Source organism: Heterocephalus glaber, unplaced genomic scaffold (genome assembly GCF_053883595.1).
Source record: "Heterocephalus glaber isolate CG9 unplaced genomic scaffold, H.glaber_assembly_v1.0 deba00001272, whole genome shotgun sequence".
Classification (NCBI taxonomy): domain Eukaryota; kingdom Metazoa; phylum Chordata; class Mammalia; order Rodentia; family Bathyergidae; genus Heterocephalus; species Heterocephalus glaber.
This window is the reverse complement of record NW_028258235.1, coordinates 123,331-142,220: the sequence shown is the minus strand read 5'-3', so window position 1 is coordinate 142,220 and position 18,890 is coordinate 123,331. Positions and strand designations below refer to the sequence as shown.

Here is an 18,890-nt window from a genome sequence, read left to right as displayed (position 1 = left end):
TTCATGGGCACACAATAATTGCAGATATTTATGGGCTGCAGAGGGATGTTTTGATACAACATGTGCTGACCAAGTTCAATCAGAACACTCAGCACGTCCTTCCCTCGACATGTCCAGCTTCCTCGTGTGGTACCTTCAGAGTAAACCCAGCCTCGTGTGATACTAACCAGCCCTGTAAATATAAACATATGACAGATTTTTAAAGAGAAGGAAGGAAATATACACACACATAGAGAATACACGAAAACCACACACTCCTCTTGCACAGCTGTTCCAAGGACACGGCACATTGGCACCCCGTCACCTCGCCATGCAGGGGGACACAGGACACGTGGCTTTGGCCAGCCTCTGCCCTCACACAATGCCACACCTGTCACCCACAGCGTCCCTGCCACCACTGCCTATCTGGGAGCTCTGCCACCCACAGAGCACATCGAGGAAGCACTCGACTGCCACGGCACGCCCAGGCCCAAACCCCAGCGAGCACCTTCCCACAGGAATTAGAGACAGGAGCCCCAGGGTGTCCACCCAAGCTGGGCCCCAGGGCTCCATCTCCCCAGCAGACCCCTCTCCACAAGAGTACGCCAGCCGGGCATCCAGCTGCCACTCAGACACAGAAAGGACAGGGCTGGAGTGCAGCTCAGTGCGTGCTGCTTCCCGGCATCTCGAGACCTGGGCTCCATCCACACCACAAACAGCAGCAGCGACCACACAGGCTCGGGGGCACAGGCTTGCTGCACTGCAGGACGTTCTTGTTGACCACGGCGACCCCTGGCCATGTCCCACAGAGTCACCCAAAGTCATGAAGGAGGCCCTGAGCACGTGTTTGAGTCTTTGTTTTTTGGTACCGGGGATCAAACTCGGGTCCTTGTGCTTGTGAGGTGGGGGGCAGGACCACTGAGCTACATCCCCACCCGTGAGCACGTGTTTGCCAAGGGAAGGTACCCTGAGGTCAGGGCAGCCCAGACTTGCGAGGGCAATGGCAGACGATGTGCTGCTGGCTCCATTGCCACCATGTGGTACCAGCCCTCTCTGGTTTTGCCATCCACTTTTCTAACTGAAGGCTTTTCAACAACACACAAGGTTCACACACACACACACACACACACACACACAGAGGCATAGAACCACCGTGGAGCGGGTCTGGCAGTCCATCTCCCAGCTGGTGGGACACATTGTGTCCCAGAGGAGCCGGGCTCTCAGTCTGTGCCAGCTGTAGCCTGTACCTCCCCCAGGTGCCCCCAGAAAGGCTCGGGCCTGGTCTTCAATGTCTGCACTTGCCATTGCCTCCACAGATAAGAACAAAACAAAAAGAAATCCAAAGCAACTTCCTGCCCTAGCTCTACCTGTTCCCATGCCCCAGGAGGGAGGCCTGGCCTGACAGGGCTAGCACAGTGCTGGGCAGAGTGTGAGTGTCCCCACGCCGTGACGCCATCTGCAGGGCCACAGCCCCTTCCCACTCGGGGCGATGGCACGAAGGCCTGGTGACCAGGGACAGCGAGAGGACACACACTCCCCATGCGCCCGGCCCCTCCCACTCACGTAACAGGGGAGGCAAGTGCCTGCTTGTTGGTCCCATGAGCCCTGGAGCCGGCAGGCAGGACACTGAAGCTCCATAGCCAAAGTGCTCAGTCCCTCGGACAGGCCTGGGTCAGACACAGGGCTCACATCTCTTCACTGTCGTCCATTCCGTCCCTGGACAGGGCCCAAGGGGTCCCCAGAGCAGAGACAGGAACCTCGGCTCACCCACCTATAGAGGCTGCAAGTTCAGGGACTGCCATTGTAAAAAGTAATTTTTTATTTTTTATTTTTCTGGTACCAGGGATTGAACTCGGGACCTTGTGCTTGCGAGGCAGGCGGCAGAGCCACTGAGCTACATCCCCGGCCTGTAGAAAAGAATTTTGAGGTTGTGTCAGTAAGAGATGTAAACAGCTTATTAGGCAGAATCTGTACAATGCACACTCAGAACCAGCGCAAGCCCTTCAGAGCAAGCTGGGTGTGCTCGCGAAGGCTTGGTGTCCCCAGCGTGGCTCATCCAGGCTGTTTGTTCTGGTCTGCTTTGGCTTCTGCCCACTTAGGAGCTGTGTTAAAACACAAGCCATTCACGCATGCTTGAAGCCATACATAGGCCTGAGGTCCGTAAGGCCCTTAGGGATTTTGCTTGGAGGGAAAAAAGCCAAGAGTAATTTTCATGCTTGGAAGCTGCAGTTCTTCTTTAAAAGTAGCTTTAATATCCAATTTTCCTTAACTATGTTTTCTATCCTACGTCAGTCTCTGTCCTCCATTTCGATGCCTTCTGCATTACCCTTGCTGCCCAGTCCCCAGCCCTCCTCTCCCGTGGGCGTCCCTGCCTCCCCGTGAGCACCAGCCTCCTCAGCCCACAGGGGCAGCTGCGGCGGTCTGGTGACCCCTGTGCCCTGCACGTTGCTCTTCCTCCAGTTTAAAGCCCACACATTACTTCTTTAATACACCCAAATACTGACTTTCTGTTGTTTGCCATTTACGCCAGTATCTCGGAACTTGCGGGTTTGGTCTCTGCTGCTTTGCTCATAGTACGACAGTGTGTGGAATCCCTCTTCCTGTATACGATGATGCCTCGACCTCGGAAAGCCTTTCTGGCTGGGGAGAGGCCCCTCCTCAGCCGGCTGCACCCTGGCGTGCACAGGTCGCACACAGCCCTCCGCACCCAGCCTGCCCGCCAAGCCCTCAGAAATCCCAGGCTGGCTGCCTGGCCCGCCGGCCTTGGCCCTGTCCTGCCCCACCCAGCCTCCTGTCTGCCTTAAACTGTGACAGGTCATTTTTCAGAACTTTGCCCCTTTTACAAAGCAAACTAAAAGCAGTGGTGAGCCAAGAGGGAGGGGAAGTAAAAAGAATTAGATAGGGTACCCCCCGTGCCAACTCCCTACGAGCATGATCACCATGTACAGCAACCGAGTGCTAACAAACACAAGGAAGTGACACCTGGAGAAGAGCGGCCCGCGAGGGTGGCCCGCACCAGCTTTCCCACAGGTCGGCGCTCCTAACAATGGGCCTGGGGCGGTCAGAGGCACCAGGCCCAGGTCACACGCAGGACCCCAGCTCTAAAAGCCAGCCAAGTCCTCGCCATGGAACCGGCCTGGTCTGTGTATGAGAAAGCACTGTGCGAGAGCCCCACTCCGAAGTGCTGGGGAAGAACACGGCACGGCGCACCCTTCCGGGCACCCAAGCTTCTGGGGTCCCAGCACGTGGAGAGGCAAATGTCTGGGGCGCCACTGTCTGGGGCCCTGTGACGGCCGCTGCAGGAGCCGGGGTGTCCACTCAGGCAGAGACAGCTCTCTGGCCCCGTGCTGGCTCCGGCCCTCCCTCACAAGACAGCTGCAACCCGAGTGGAAACTGGCCTCGCACCCCAGGTCTGAACCAGATGTCTCACTGGCAGGTGGGGCTGGAGGCAGTGACAGCCCCGGGCAGGCCCTCTGCAGCCTCAGAGCAGAGGGAGAGCCCCATCACCAGTCCCGGCAAAGCCTCCTGCACGTTCCTCGGCAGAGGGCGCCCACAGCTGTGGCGAGGCGGCCACTGTGGGCTCAACCCAGCACCTGCACCTAGGGCCAGGAGGCTGAGCACAGTCGGAGGTGCCCTGGTCCCACCCAAGGGGACCCCGTCTTTGCCCCCCACCCCAGCCCAGATGGCCAGCACCCCTCTCCCAGCCTCCTCTCCCGCCCTGGCTGGTGGGGTGCAGTGAGTCCCCACGCCCTCTGCCCAGCCCCGTGCAGGACAGCTGGGTGACACCCCTGCCCTCCGTGCACTCCACCTGGCTGTCCCTGCTGTGCAGGAAGAGCTCTCTCTGTCCGGCCTACCAGACCTGGCCGGAAATGACAGCCACCCTTCCAAGAGCTGCTTTTGGCACACTTTAATAGTCACTCCGGGCACCAGGGAGGGGCTGGGGGTCCCACAGGGGGGCGCCTCGCAAAGTGCACAGCGACACCCGCACCAACACTGGGAGTGTGGCAGAGGTGCCCACTGGGGAAAGAAGGCACAGCGCTGGGAGCCGCTGCGGATGACATGGGCTCACCGGGCCGGTGTCCAGGGCGGCGAGCGCAAGGGCACAGCAGGCACCAGGACGGGCACAGGTGTCCCTGCCACACACATGCCCAGCCGCAGGGCCCTGCTGCACAGACACCCCAGGCCACAGGGACCACACAAATCCCGCCCCAGATCTGTTTCCACCTGACCGTGACAATACACGCCCGCCACCTCCCCAGCCCACCAGCCCCACAGGCCCCAGGCCACCGCCCTCCAAGGTGAGACCAGTGAGGGCTGCCGAGCAGACACAGAGGAGGTGCTCGGGGCCCTCTGTCCGCAGCCACAGGCCTCCCAGGACAGGGTCCAATGGGCTGTGTGAGGCCGACACGCGGACACTTCCCCAGGCGGGTGCTACAGGGCCCCTGCTGGGCACAGTAGAGGGACCTGCGGCCTGCAGGAGCGGAGGCCGCCTGGGCTACTTGGTGGCTGTGGGCCACCAGTCCGGCACAGACACAGTGATGGCCACTGGGTCGCTCTCGGAGGTCTTGATGTGGAGAGGGCCCTTGATTTTCTCCGTGCGCAGCAGGGCTAGCCCCAAGTCCCCCTGCCCAGCCCTGAACTTGCCAGCAGCCTGTCCCGACTCAGTCAGCACTGGGGTGCCAGGCACAATGCCACCAGCCGGAAGGTGGCCAGTCAGGCGCACAGGGAAGAGGCGCTTGCGGATGACACCCATATGGTGGGTGCGTGCGGTCAGTTCCTGGCCAATGTAGCAGCCCTTCGTGAAGCTCACACCGTTCATGAAGACCAGGTTGGACTCCAAGGGCAGGGCCACCCCCGGGGGCAGGTCTCGGACCCCCTCGGGGACACCTGTGGGACAAAGGACACCGAGGTGAGGGCACTGGCACAGGTGCCCTGTCCTGTCCCCCGCCCATACTGCTGCCACACCTTGCTGGTACCGGTGTGCACGGTAGTCCTGGGGGTCCCCCAGCCTGGCACCAGGCACCAAGGCTGGGCCTGTGTCCTGCGTGAGGAGCCGCCAGCCCATGCGTGCTGTCCGGGGGTCACGGGTCAGGATAACAGTGGCCTCTGCCCTCTCCTGCAAAAGCAGTGTCTGGCCAGCACAGGGGGCCCCAGGCAGCACAGCCCACACACGGTGCTTGGGCCATGGCTCCACTTGGACCTTCCGCCGGACCCGGTACAGTGCCAGGTGCTGGTGCAGGGCGTCCAGCGAGGCGTGATCACACTCCAGAAGGAAGCCGGGAGCCTCGGGCACACACTCAGGAAGCCTGTGGAGAGAGATGGTGCTGCGGGTGTGAAGGACGCAGCCTCTGCAGGGTCCCCAGAGTATGGCAAGGACCGGAGCACAGAGGACAGACCCTGGCCATGCACTCCTGCACCAGAAAGCTGTGCAGCTGCCAGGTGGCTCTGTGTCTGCAGGTGTGCAGTACCACGTGCAGGGAGCCATGACCAGCTGTGGTAGCGTCGGGGACAGACAGGGCCACTGCTAGACTCAACAGTGCCCAGAGTCCTGGTAATGTGCAGGAACAGCAGTGTGCATGCCGGAACACAGGACTGGCGTCAGAGCACAGATCCGTGAAGGCAGACACTGTGGGGACCCCGCACAGTCGACAGTGACTGGGGGGTGCGATGTCGGTACCCACACAGACACCTCGTGGGAAGGCAAGGCTGCCCTGCAGAGCCCATAGAGCGGAGGTCAGTGCCCTCCAGGGACAGACACGCCCACCAGCTCCTTGCATTCTCAGGCAGAGAAGCCCCAGCCCATGAAAAGGAGCCCCTGAGCCCTCTACTAGGACGGACAGTATTCCCTGCACTAAGGAGGGGTGAGGAGCAGCTGCAGGTGTCCCTGCCTGCGGGGTTAGAAATGGTACACAGCAGGACCTGACTCCTGCAGCCCCAGAGTACTGAGGACCCAGAGTCCTGAGGGGGGTTCTGGGGGTGGCACTGTCAGGCCACACCCACCCACAGCGACAGGCCCAGCCAATGCGAGGCCCAAACCCCGTGAAGGCGCCCCTGTCCAGCTATGCCCGTGTGACAGAGAGGCTGTGCTGGGGGACAGGAAGGGTGGGATGAAAGGGGCTTCAGGGGAGAGGCGCCCCTCTCCAGCAGGTGACCGAGTCCTCCCCAGCAGCCCCCACAGTGCAGACAGACCTTTCGGAGCCAGAAGCAGAGGCCCCAGCTTTACCAGGTGAAACACCTCCCAAGAGGGTCATCACAGGACATCAGAGAGCAAGCACATGGTTTACAGGCTGGGATTAAACGCCAGAAACAGCTCAGAGTTTAGAGGGGCTGCCTCCGAAAAGCCCCCAGGAAGGGCATCCAAGTCAAGGGTGGTGGTGCACACCTATAATCCCAGCACCTCGTGGGGCTGAGGCAGGAGAATCAAGTTCAAGCTTTGTCTAAACAACTTGGCAAGACTGTCTCAAAATGAAAAACAAGGCAGGGGGCTGGTCTGACCCCCAGTGCCACCAGGAAGCAGGAGGGGCCCATGCCGCTGCCACATGGGAACTTGGATCTCACCTGCCTGCTAACCTCTCCACCTTCAGACAGCTGCAACAGAGCCGTGACCATCGTAGAGACCAGGTCGCTCAGCACTGCGGCTCCTGGGGCACTCAGGAGGCCTTGGGAAGGGAGGGGCAAGGGCCAGAGCAGCTGGCCAGGGCTCTGCTTCCTCACTGGTCCTGGGCTGTAGTGAGGGGCAGCGGAAAAGGGGACACTGGACTTTCACCTATAATTCTTTTGCAATTTATTGAGCCTCTACAATTATTCCAATAAAAAATTTAAAAGGAGCTGTGGGGCCCATGCTACAAAGGCAAGGCCTAGAAAGTCATTTTCTTTCTTTTTTTTTTCTTTCTGGTACCGGGGATCAAACTCGGGTCCTTGTGCTTGCGCAGCAGGCAGCGAAACCACTAAGCTAAATCCCCGGCCCAGGCGTTTTCTTATGTGGTACTAGAGGGTCACTTTTTTTTGTTTTGGTGAAAGAGTTCCTTTATAGTTTAGGCTGTCTGTCCTTGAACTCCCAGTGATCCACCTGCCTCAGCCTTCCGATTACAGGCGTGCGCCCCCCATGCCCAGCTGCAGTACTTGGGATCAAATCTGTGGCATTCTATCACTGATCTACATCCCTTGTCCCTCCCTTAATTTTTTTTTTTTTAATGTTGAGACAGGGTCTCACTAAATTGCCCAGATGGGACTTGAACTTGTGACTCCCCTGCCTCAGCTCCCAAAGTGTGGGAATTACAGGTATATACCACACCTGGCAGGACACTTTTCATAACACTTTGACATTATTGGCTACTTTAGCAACATACCCACACATGTGTATTTTTAAAACTCTGTGGTAAACGCACCAAAGAGACACTGTAAAAGGGCCAGAGGGGCAGAGAACGGAGTGGGGAGGTGCAGACAGCTGGCAAGGCTAGGAGGGGCCTGGCAGGGAGGTGAACAGAGGGAGGAGACCATATCTGAAGGGCCAGGGTCTCCAGGGGAGGGAGATGCTGAGCTGGGCAGGCCAGGGCAGGCAGGACGAGAATCCAGGTGAGCGGAGGACAGGCTGGGCAGGGAGGCTGGGGAGGGGTGCCCAGAGACTGGGGCCGAGTTCCCAGGTGGGGCCTGTGCCCCCTCTACAGGAGGTCGGTCTGGTGATAGCAGGGCTCAGTCACCCCAAAGTGATACACTCTCCCTCTGGGCACCACATTCTCACAGGGGCCAGGTTCTGGGGTGCCCGTGAACATGCCCAGGTGATGCCTTGGGATGATGCCCTCTGCAGCTCTGGGGCCACCCACGGCAACAGTCTTGAGGTCCAGGTGAACCAGGTCCGTGTAGCTGTCTCAGCACATCCACAAACCTGGAACGGGGTCCGTCCACCTGGTGGGTGGCTCCTGGGCTCCAGCCCTAGGGACCAGGAGCGTCCCTACCTCCTACACAGCCACAAGGATGAGTATCCCCAGGGGACAGGACCTCGGGACTCTGAATCACAAAGTGCTACCTTAGTGTAGCCATCCTTTGGCATCCGTGGGGTGGGTTCCAACCCCACAGTTAACACAATGGGCACTGCTCAAGTCCTTCACACAAAATGGCACAGCATCTGCCCAGGGTTTATACACATTCTCCTGTACCTGGCTCAAATCATGGCCAGGTTACTTAGGATCTCTGATACAATGGAACGCCAGGCAAACTGTAGCGCAACTGTATTGCTCAAGAATAATGGGAAGCAACGTCTGCACCCATCCAATATAGGCACAACTTTTCCAGCCAAGGGTGGTTGAGTCCGAGGGTGTGGAAGGCCAGTATCCTCCCAATGCTGTGCACACACTTACACCAGAGTCACCCCGTACTCTTCAGTGCGCTGAAGCCCAGCCTGGAGGCAAAACCCAGCAGTGGCCTTGGGCAAGACTGGCTGACTGTTGCTGCCAATCAGGCATGCTCACCCGCCTCTGACAATCTGTGGGGACGGAAGGCACTGCAGCCAGAGGTGCGAGCCAACAGCCCAACGCCTGCTGGAGCACCTGCTCCTGGCCCCACAGAGCCTGCGCCCAGGGTGCTGACTGGCCCACGAAGGCTGAAGGGGCCCGGCCTGCACCTACCTGGGCAAGGAGGAGACCCCACCCAACGGGACCCTGAGCAGGGGCAAGGGCTGGGGGATTCAGAGGCTGGAGGACCAAGAACACCAGGCAGACAGGCCCAGGGCCCACACATCCTGCCGTGGACCTGGGTGGGTGGGTGGGGGCACAAGGAGGTGCTGAGGCTGCCCAAAGGCAGAGGAGGATTCTGAGATTCGGTCAACGCAACGGTGTGCAATCTTTCACTTGGGACAACAGGACCCGGGAAGTGGCTGGACTGGCCCAGGGATCTGCCACAGTTGCTCCATCCTCAGTGCCAGCAGATCCCGAAGCCACAGAGACCGGCGCTGAGCCCAGATGCACGGTGGGCACCAAGGCCCACCCTCTGGAGGGGTGGGGACTCGAGGCAGGCCAAGTGCACAGGCACCCCGCTTCAGCAAGGAAATACCGACAAGGACAAAAGCAGGGGACACCTTCTGCCTCCATTAGCTCCCCCTGCAAGGCCTCACTGCCTTGAGAGACGCCAGCGCAGGGGTCCAAAGAAGCCCGCTGATTAAAGCCAGATACGGAGCGCCTTTGCTGCGATGGCGCAAACCCAGAGCACACACACCAGACGCGGTCAGACACGCTCACGACGGTGCGGCCTCGGGGGAGACCGGCGGGCAGGCGGCCCCTTGAGACACCCACTGAGGAGGGGTGACAGGCAGGGCTGAGGGAGACCCCCGTAGTGCCCACCGTGAGGCCGGGTGCAAGTCCGTGGCCGGCCCCGGGGCGACTTCCCCTGGGAGCCCCCTGCGCGGGAGGGCTGGCCATTCCGGGGTCCTCTGAGAGTTATGCCCCTCCCCGGGCCCCACCCCTCCCCGGGCCCCTTTCTGAACTCCCCCTCCGGCCCGCGCTAACCGGTATAAAATGACGTCGTAGAGTGTGCGCCCCTGCACGTTCAGAAAGTGGGCATAGGACGCGAGCGCGGGGGGCGGGGGCGCGCCGGTCGAGGGACCCGGAAGCGGCAGCTCATTGGTCAGCAGCCCCCGCAGGAAGGGCGCCACGTCCGGGCCGCGCACGCGCAGCAGCGCGCGCTCGTGTAGCGGGAAGCAGGTCCAGGCCGCGCCGTCCGCAGGGGCGCCCCCGAGACATCCAGAGCTGTGGGTCAGGCAGTTCCTCAGAGCCACATGAAGCTGCCAGCGCCAGGCCGGGCCGGCGCGTGCCGAAGCCGCGCCTCGGAACAGTGCTGTGGCCGCCATCTTGAACACCAGTGAGGCAACGGGGCCTGGGCGCCACAGCGGCCCCTGGCGGGGGCCGCAGACCTAAAAGTGGGCGGAGCGTGCGCGAGGGGCGGGGCCGCGCAGAGGCAGGGAGGGGTGGGGGGGTTTCCTTAGCGCTGCTTCCGGGTACCCTTCTCTGAAAAGCAGCCCTGAGCTCCAGGCGGTGGGTGGGGTTTAAAATGATGCTAAAGGAGGCCTGGAGATGGACGCAGGACGCCACGGGGTCCTGCAGCGGGGAAGAGGGATTGGCCCATCTCCAGACAGTGCCTGCAGTGGGAAACCCTGACCCAGGAGCAGGTGGGGTCCGTGGGTGGAAAATGAGCTCAGCAGATTCACAGTGGAGGCGCCAGATGGCCAAGCCCCAGCTGGGCTGGGCAGGAGGGATCGGATGGATGGTGAGGGGATCAGATGGGGCGTCCTGACTCCACACGGTTTTCACTAAAACTGGATTTTTTTTTGTCAGTATTAGGGATGAAACCGCCAGGCTTACGCATGCTAGGTACGTGCTCTCCTACTGAGCTGCCTCCCATCCCTTTTTATTTCTTGAGACAGAGCCTCACTAAGTACCCAGCAGGCCTTGAGCTTGTGTTCGTCCTGCCTCAGCCTTTCAGGTTGCTGATTTACAAGTCTGTACCATCACATGCGGCCTATCCAGAAAGTCTTTCTCACAGTGCTTTCATCTCCCTGGGCCAGGGCCCGGGCTAAGGCAGTGCCTGCCGTGCAGGGGAGCTCAGTTAACATTAGATTACTATCCGAGGCAGCTCTCTACAGAAAGGGCTGCATGTGTGGCTCCCTGGATGACCAGCTCCCAGGCCTGTCTCAAGTCCTTCGAGCGCTCTGGACCCCTCCCCAGCGGTCTGGCCTGTGTTTGGTCAGAGCCTGGACTGAGGGAGGCCAGGCCAGGAGCCCCCAAAGGTCGTTAACCCTCGGTGCCCCTCCTTCCCATCGGTCCCCAGCCAGTGCTGGAATGTGTGGTCCTGGCAGGCTGCCCCTTCCTCTCTTTGGACCTGAGGGCGATTGCTTGCCTTCCACAGGGCAGGTCTCATTTTTCCAGTCTCACGTCAGCCCAACCCTGGCCAGGGGAGAATCTGGCCCCTCACCCGTAGCCCTGCAGACCATCCGGCCTTGGCAGGAAGGCCAGGCGACCACCTGGTACTGGAGGAATGGGGGGGGCTGCTTAGATCCTGATAGGCCCAAGTGGAAGGAAATGGAACTCACCCTCACCCCACCCTGTCAGTGGCTCCCCTCCAGGAAGATGCCCTGGATCTCCAGCAGCCTGGCCAGCACCCTACCCAGTGGCCTGGTAGCCACCAGCACAAAGCTTGGGGCCTGGGTCACTGACCCCAGGAGGGAAGAGGAGACTGTGGCCTGGCCTCTGCAGGCTGCAAGGGACCTACAGCCCCTCTGGCCTCAGCAACTCCCGACAAGGCCCTGGGCCCAGCAGCCATCAGGAAGGATGGAGAGGATGGAAACGACTGGGTGGGGGTCCCAGACTCCACCTCCCAGAATGGCGATGATTTCCTGTTTTTCTCTCCCAGGGGCTTCCTCCCCTTTCTGGGGCATCTTTGAACATGGCCTCTCCACCCCAGCCCTCTGCAAACTCCATGAGCATCGGCCAGTTGGCTGAGGCCCTGGAAACGGATGGAGCTGAGACAAGGCATGTCCTGCCATGGGGGGTGGGGGGTCTGGCTGATAGGAGTCAGGCAGATTCAGATCCTGTGTGCTGGTCTCTCCCCGTCCCCTTCGCCATCAGTCCAAAGTCTGGCGTTTCCCAAAAAAGGAGCCATTCTGACTCTGCACAGCCCAGGGCCATGAGCGCCCAGATATCTGAGCAAACCTTGGTCTGTAGCTCATAGTGATGTACTGTGGACTCCATAAAGTGCTAAAAGGGAGTCACTCCAAGCTCCCAGTGCTAAGAATGCGTAAGGAGGAGATGGGATGCCTAGTTTACTGCCACTGTAGACACCTCCCCAGTCATCACACTGTACCATACGAACACCTATAATTGTATGTCACTTAAAAAAAAAATTGGGGGGCCAGGGATTTAGCTCAGTGGTTCCGCCACCTGCTTCGCAAGCGCAAGGTCCCAAGTTTAGTACCAGAGATCGAACTTGGGACCTTGCACTTGCGAGGCAGGCAGCGGAACCACTGATAAAAATAATTTTTAAAACATCATTCTGAGTGTTTCCCCATAGGATTGGGATTTGAATTGGTAGTCTGAGGAAAGCCCAAGGTGGGCCTCATCCAATCAGGCAAAGGCCTGAGAACACGAGGCCTGTGCAGGAGGAACCCTGCCTGGCCCAGGGATAGCTCCTCCAGCCTCAGCGCTTCAGACCCAGATGGCAGAGCTCCTCCCTGGCAGGTGTGGGCCACGGCCCACCTCGAGACAGCCACTCTGGGTCGGGATCTGCCCTCATTCTGAGGCTGCCCTTCCCTCACTGCCATCCCTGGCTTCCAGGGCCAGGGGTCAGATAGGCTTACAGTTGGCATTCCACGGGGTTCAGACAGGCGAGACTTGGGGCTCTGCTGGGCTCAGCCCAGAGGGATGGGGGAGAGGGGCTTGCAGCCCAGGAGTCACCTGGGGCCTTCACCAGGGTGGTCCCTGGCAGCATGTGCTAGTCTCCCCCCAGCCTGCCCCCAGGTCCCTCACCAGAGCCACCGCAGCCAGCCCTGCCGGTGTCCCTGTACCTCCATGGCCGAGCAGGGCGTCGCTGCCCCTGAGCTGTGAGCTGACCTTGCGCCCGGCTGGTCTTTATCTCCTGACATCTGCGCGCCCCACTACCCCCACCCAGGACGCTGCCTGGCACTAAGTGGCACCATCAAGAGTCTGGTGACCTTCGGGGATGTCGTCTCTGTGCCCTGAAGAGCGCTCCTCTCTCCAACAGACTGGAGGCCAGAGGTGGACACGTCACACATGCTTGTTCACATGCATGCAGGCACACACTGCCACGTGTGGGCAGGGTTAGTGTCCACAGCAAGGAGCTCACACATGTTCAGACGTGACACGTGCATACACCCTGTGTAAAAGAAGTCAGCTTTATTTGTCTGAAGCTAGCTCTGAATCGGGAAGGGCAAAAGTTATGGGCAGCTCCCAGAGCTCCCCGCCGCGTGGCCAAAGCCACATGCTGTGACCACCAGAGCACCTGTCCACAGAACAAGGCACACCGGCGCCCCAGCAGAAGGGGTAAGCAGAGAAGGTGCGGTCTTGCCCAGCCCTGGCTCCCTGAGTGCTCGCCCAGAGCTGGGTGCAGAGCAGGGCTGGGGTGAAAAGGCTTCCACCTGGTCAGACGGGCCTGTACTTCCCTTTCCTGGCAAGGAAGACCGGGGGCTCCCAGCTGTGCAGGAACAAGGGCTGGGGGCGGGGGCCTGCAGAGGGGCTCATTTACTGCTTCAGGGGACGGGGACACCATAGTCCCTTGCTCGAGTCCTGACTTGCACCAAGGTCCCACCTGGGGAGCTGCAGGGAGGCGCGGAATGGGAATCCCGGGGGGCCCATCCCGGCTCAGGACCTGGGGGGGGGGGGGGCTCGGCCCTGAGCCCCAGCTCGGCACCGCCCTGAGAATCACGGCAGGGACACAAGCATCCCGTACCACGCTCAGATCCACACGGTGGTTTTGCCGTCCCGGCTGCCCGCGCTGCCCTGCTCCGAGTCCGTCCTGGGCTTCCGGCCGCGCTCTCCCGCGGCGCCCCCCGAGCCCGACGCGTTGCTACCTGACCCTGACGCCGGGGCACCGGGCCGCGGGGCCCCCCGGGAGGCAGCGGCGAGCCCGGCGCAGGGCAGGCTGTCGCGGTCGCGCTGAGGGTCCTGGTCCCGAAGTGACTGCATCCCCAGCTGCGCCAGGCCCGGGTCGGCCGCGCGCACGACCAGGCTGTACTCGGGCGGGCCGGCTGGGCCAGGCGCGGCGAGCGCGAGCGTGCAAGGCGCGGGGCGGGGCGGGGCGGCGGGCGCAGACCCCGCGGGAGCGCGGGAAGCGCGCACGGCGTCCTGCGCGCTGCCCAGGCCCAGGTGCGCCATTTCGCAGAGGTTGAGCAGCAGGCAGAGGCAGCTGACCACGTACATAACCAACAGGAAGACCGTCTTCTCGGTAGGCCGAGACACGAAGCAGTCCACCACGTGCGGGCAGGGCCGACGGCCGCACGCGAAGGACGGGCGCACGGCGAAGCCGTACAGCAGGTACTGGCCCAGCAGGAAGGCCACCTCGAGCGCCGCGCGCGCCGCCAGCTGCGCCACGTACGCGCGCATCAGGCCCTCGCGCTGGATGCGCCGCCGGCCATCGTGCTGCGCCCCAGGCCCCGCCGCCCCCGCCGCGTCCCCCACGCGAGCCTTGTCCTCCACGCCCGGCGCCTCAGGCTCCTCCTCCTCGTCGTCGTCGTCGCCCGCGCTCAGCGCCAGCATGGGCTCCGCCTCGCCCGACTCCGCCCACCCCGGCGGAGGCGCGCGGCGGGAACCTGGGCAGCGGCGCAGCGCCCGTCTGCGCTCCTGCTCAGAGGCGCGCGCCAGGCGGTGCACGGCGTATCCCAGGTAGAGCACTGATGGCGTGGAAATAACCACAATCTGGAAGACCCAGAAGCGAACGTGCGACAGCGGCGCGAAGGCGTCATAGCAGACGTTGTCGCAGCCCGGCTGCCGCGTGTTGCAGGTGAACTTGGCCTGCTCATCCGAATAGATGGACTCGCCGCCCACGGCCGTGAGCACAATGCGAAAGACCACCAGTACGGTGAGCCACACCTTGCCCACGAAGGTGGAGTGGTTGTGGATCTCCTCCAGCAGCCGCGTCAGGAAGCTCCAGCTCATGTTGGTCATGGGCGCGGGCGTGCAGGACCTGCAGGTGGACCGGGTCCGCATGACCTCCGGCTTGCACGGCCCTGGCACCTGCCGGCTGGCCACCCTGCCGAGCACAGCGGCCCCGGCCTGCCCTGGGCGTTCCTCGCGGTCTCCTCTCCCAGGGAGCATCTGCCCGGCCTCCTGTCCCGAGTGCCCAGGGGTGGGAGACAGCTAGGGCTCTGCCTTCTCCGGCAGGCAGGGGACCCTGGCCGCCTCGCTCAGCTGAAGGGTCACGGACTGACCCCACTCCAGCCCCATCTTCTCACGCTCCCTCCGCCAAGCCCCCACTACGGGGCCTCTGCCTCCTAAAGCACCCTGTCCTCCAGGAGCTCCTTGCGTCCCAGGCTGACCCTCAGCCCCAACCCTGCCGCCACCGCTGCCACTGCCAGAGCCTATCTTCCGGGCCTAGTCCCACTCTGGGAACCCTGGACCCTCCCAGCAGGAGCTGGACAGTCTCTCCTGGGCACGTCCCAGAAGACCCTGGCCGCAGCAGGCATGTGCCTAACAGGCAGCCTCCGCATCTCCTGGGTGCCCATCCTGGCTCCCTCACCCTAGGGCCAGTACCTGCTCCTGGGTGGCTTTGGGGCAGGAGCCCCGAGGCCACAACAGTGTCGTGTCTCCCCTTCCCTGGACGGGCCTGGGAAGCAGCAGCAGTGGGAGCAGATGTGGGATGAGCAGCCAGAGCCACAGGCCCGGGCTTTATGTATCTGGGGCCTCACCCCATCAGAGGAAGCCAGGGCAGCCCGGGTTCCTGGGGAAGTGGCCCCACTTCCTCACATCACAGCGACCCCTTTGAGGCCACACGCAGACATGAACTCTCCCGTGCATACGTCTGCACAGAGGTACACCCCCGTGTGTGCTTGCAGACACACCCGTACACACTTGCATCCACCAACAGACACGTGTGAATTCAGATGCATGCCAATGCACACCATGTGCACACTTGCTCTCTGGTGCACATATTTACGTAAGACACATCCTAACATGCACATGTGTGTGAGACTACAGTCTCACATGACTGCTTGCACACACAAACACCACTCACGGCTCATGCACACTCCCATGTGTGGACAGTCCACGCCTTCACACAGATGAGCACTCCCAGCCCTCAGGGGCCGCTCTACAGCCTTCTGTCTCCAGCAGGCTGGAGGCCCAGGACCCACTTCCTCCTCTAGTGGGGTTTTCAGATTCCCTGGGGCAAACACTCCTGTGTGCATGATTATCAGGAGCATGGAGCTGAGAGGTGTGCAGCCCAAGCTGGCTTCCCTCGGGGAGCCTGACCCTCAGGCTGGCATGTGCAGTCACGGCTTCTGGAGCTGGCCTGGCAGAGCCAGCCCAGGGCTCAGGGCCATGCCTGAAGGACTCCCAAATCCACACCCAGCCGCCCAGCGGCCTCCCCACAGTATGTGGGCACCTGGCAGAATGCCTCCCCCAAAGTGGCCTCCCTAACCTGGGCAGCTCAGCCTGCATGACTGCCCACACCACACTGAGGTCACGAGCAAACATGCGTGCAGCCACTTTGCCCTGCATGGTGGGCTCTTGTGCTATCACTGCCTTCGGGTCCCTGCTGCCAGGACCTCTGTGAGCTTGGAGCTACACAGACACCACCCAGCAGGCCGCCCCCTGCCCCAGCCCCATTCCCTGCCTTGCCTCTGCACACACTCCTGCACACATCATGTCTGTGCACATGCACACGTGCACACAAACATGCTGCTCCCCACCGGGTTGGGCAAATTCCCAATGCTGCCCTGTCCCTTTAGCTGGTGGCTGTTCCAGGGACAACAGGTCACAATGGAGACACTGGGATGAGCTCATGTCCAGCATAACAGAGGCAGACACTTTCCCAGACAGCATGTGCAGGTATGTGGAGACCTGTGGATCCCCTGGACAGGTCTAATGTCAGCTCTACCCCCAGGCCCACGCACGCACAGGAACACACTCCCGGGGCAGTAGGGGGGACATAGGGCTGACCAGGAGAGCTCCTATGGAAGGTTACAGGTTAAGGGCTGGATGTCAGGTCCTAGCCCGGGGATCAATGAATGGGAACCCCACTGTCACAGGAGATGGATGCCAGTGCAGGACGGCGAGCCTCTTCCACAGACCCAGGCTCAGAGGGGAGCCTGGGGGCACAGAGTGGGCAAGTCAGCAGCCTGGCAGTGCCACGTGGATACTGAGTCGGCTCTTCACCCTTTGGTCTCTTCCTGAAACTTCAATGCTGGCAGTCTCACCAGGGTAGTGCCCAGTAGGGGCTCTCCCACAAGGACCATGCGCCATGCCCAGGAGAACCCTAAGAATCGGCCAAGAGGACCCTCGGGGGTGGAGGTCCGGGTCAGGCCAAGTCAGGACTTGGAAACCTCAGCGTTCTGGAGACGCATTGGCACTGGAACCTGGGACTGGGCAGGTGGCTGCAGGGACCCTGGCCAGTGTGCCAGTCCATACCTGCTGGAAATGCAGGTGTACCCCCATAGAGGCAGGCCCAAGGCCCCCCACCCACAGGGACACTGGCTCAGGGACTGTGACACAGCTGGGGGCAGGACGGAAGCTGCACCAGCAGACTCTGAGTGGCTTTTGGGGATCGGCTAGGCTGTGTGTTGGGGTGACCAGCCTGCCTCGGGCTTCAGGGGTGGAGACAGGGCTCTTGTCCCTGAAAGGCTCTGCCAACCCTGGGCCTGAGCAAGGACCCCCAGCCACCACCCAGGGGTTCCCATCCCCATCTACCTGCCTGGGGCCAGCAGGGGACCAGAGGGATCAGCTCACCACATGGCCCCAGACCCTGAGTGGGGTCTGGCCCTGGCCCTGATGTGTGGCCCTCATCCCAGGCGGTCAGCACATCAGTACACTCACAGCTGTTGCCTGGGACTCATGCGTGGCCTCTGCCACTGACCACCCACCTCTGCCAAACACCTCCTGACTGCCCAGCACCTGACCAAGCCTGGGGACCTGAGGCCGTGCCCATGCCACTACCCCGGACACCCGGCTGGCTCACTACACCACACGCACCACAGATGCCCATTCCGGCCTCCCTCCTGCCCATCCTCCATGTCCCCCTGGTGAGATCCTGGGAACCCCAGGCTCAGGGTAAAAGCCAGTCCCACCTCTTCTTGGCCCTCACCTGCCTCCCCATCACGCCTGGCCAGCTCGCGAGACACGGCCCCACAACCCTGGACAGCAGGACAGTGCTGGCACCCAAGCATGGGGAAGCAGTCAAGGAACCCCTCAGCACCAGCTGCCCCCAGCACTCCTGCACACAGGCTTGGGTGGGGCACAGGACCCTCACCCTGGATGCCCTCCCTCCCGGGGCTCCTGGGGGCCAGGGCTGGAGAAGGGGGAACCTGAGGCAGGAAGAAACCAGCCCGCCAAGCCCTTCTCTGGCCACTAGAGAGGGGCCTCGCTGGCTCTGGTGGTATCCCTGCTCCCCTTCTGCTCCCTGTGGCCCCCCAAGCCTTGGCCAGCCCCCTCTCGCTGAGCCTTGGGAGCACACTCTGCCCGCCCGCTCAGCACGGGCCCGCAGCTGTGCCACCCTGGGCAAGGCCGGGCAGGCCGCACCTAAGCACTCCGGCCCCAGCTGCAGGGGACACAGTGGGCGTCCCTGCGGGCCAGCCAGGCCGCCTCACTCACCAAGGGCCCAGTCCCATCCCTACCCGTGATGCCCCTGGGCCCTTCCAAGGCCCGGTGGGGACACACTGAGCACTGTCCATGTCCTTCCCTGGGCGAGGCTTGGGGCCCCACAAAGCCCCTACCTTATCCAAGCCAGAAAATGCAGTCTCAGGAGCGCTGGCACCTACAGGATAGACTCTGCCCACTCTGCCCGCCCTCCCGGGTCTATGGCCAGGCCAGGGCGGGCAGGGCCACTGCTCACCACCAAGCACAATGGGGCTGGAGGGTGGAGGATGGGCCTTCAAGGGCTCCATTGTTTCCCCCTTGGCCTGGGGTCTGAATCCCTGATTGTCCGTGTGGGTGGGGCAGCAGGGAGTGCAGGCCAGCCCAGGTTCCCCTCGCCTGCCAGCTTGGCCCTTGGGATGGCCAGGGATGCCCCAGTCTCCTGGCTATTTCCACCTGGACCCCCACCCTCCCCCTCCTCCGTTCCCATACCTTCCCCCACAGCGTGGGGGTCCTGGACATGCACCTGACATCCCCTGGAAGAGAGGTGGGAGCAGAGGTAACCGCATGCACTGCTTATTGGGGTCTGCGTGCCTCTCAGGCCAGGGTGAAGGGACAGCTCCC

General features: G+C 61.9%; 2 protein-coding genes across 4 annotated transcripts; both read right to left on the bottom strand.

The window, feature by feature from the left end:
* Window positions 1–3,871: 3,871 nt before the first annotated feature.
* Window positions 3,872–18,475, bottom strand: Iba57 (iron-sulfur cluster assembly factor IBA57). 2 transcript variants are annotated; one of them, XM_087211041.1, is made up of 3 exons: window positions 18,407–18,475; window positions 4,945–5,285; window positions 3,872–4,866 (listed from the first exon to the last, which is right to left on the bottom strand). In XM_087211041.1, the coding sequence occupies exons 2-3, from the start codon at window positions 5,042–5,044 to the stop codon at window positions 4,475–4,477; spliced, it is 492 nt and encodes a 163-aa protein (XP_087067167.1). In that variant the 5' UTR covers window positions 5,045–5,285; window positions 18,407–18,475; the 3' UTR covers window positions 3,872–4,474. The 2 variants fall into 2 exon arrangements, with proteins under 2 accessions (XP_087067167.1, XP_004874785.1); XM_004874728.3 differs by lacking the exon at window positions 18,407–18,475 and adding an exon at window positions 9,480–9,873.
* On the bottom strand, window positions 12,864–18,487 carry Gjc2 (gap junction protein gamma 2). Of its 2 annotated transcripts, XM_004874727.3 has the most exons (2): window positions 18,407–18,487; window positions 12,864–14,664 (listed from the first exon to the last, which is right to left on the bottom strand). In XM_004874727.3, exon 2 carries the CDS (start codon window positions 14,643–14,645, stop codon window positions 13,437–13,439), a length of 1,209 nt encoding a protein of 402 aa, XP_004874784.1. In that variant the 5' UTR covers window positions 14,646–14,664; window positions 18,407–18,487; the 3' UTR covers window positions 12,864–13,436. The 2 variants fall into 2 exon arrangements, with proteins under 2 accessions (XP_004874784.1, XP_004874783.2); XM_004874726.3 differs by lacking the exon at window positions 18,407–18,487 and having other exon boundaries at window positions 12,864–18,400.
* Between the last annotated feature and the right edge of the window lie 403 nt (window positions 18,488–18,890).

What these genes read in the sequence shown, in the direction of transcription:
- Gjc2 (XM_004874726.3), bottom strand. Translation starts at nt 14,795, where the DNA reads ATGCTCCCTGGGAGAGGAGACCGCGAGGAACGCCCAGGGCAGGCCGGG.
- Iba57 (XM_004874728.3), bottom strand. Translation starts at nt 9,820, where the DNA reads ATGGCGGCCACAGCACTGTTCCGAGGCGCGGCTTCGGCACGCGCCGGC. An exon ending in TACGACGTCATTTTATACCG is followed by an intron (nt 5,286 to 9,479) that starts GTTAGCGCGGGC and finishes CTCTCTCCACAG; the next exon opens with GCTTCCTGAGTGTGTGCCCG. An exon ending in TGCACACCGGTACCAGCAAG is followed by an intron (nt 4,867 to 4,944) that starts GTGTGGCAGCAG and finishes TTTGTCCCACAG; the next exon opens with GTGTCCCCGAGGGGGTCCGA.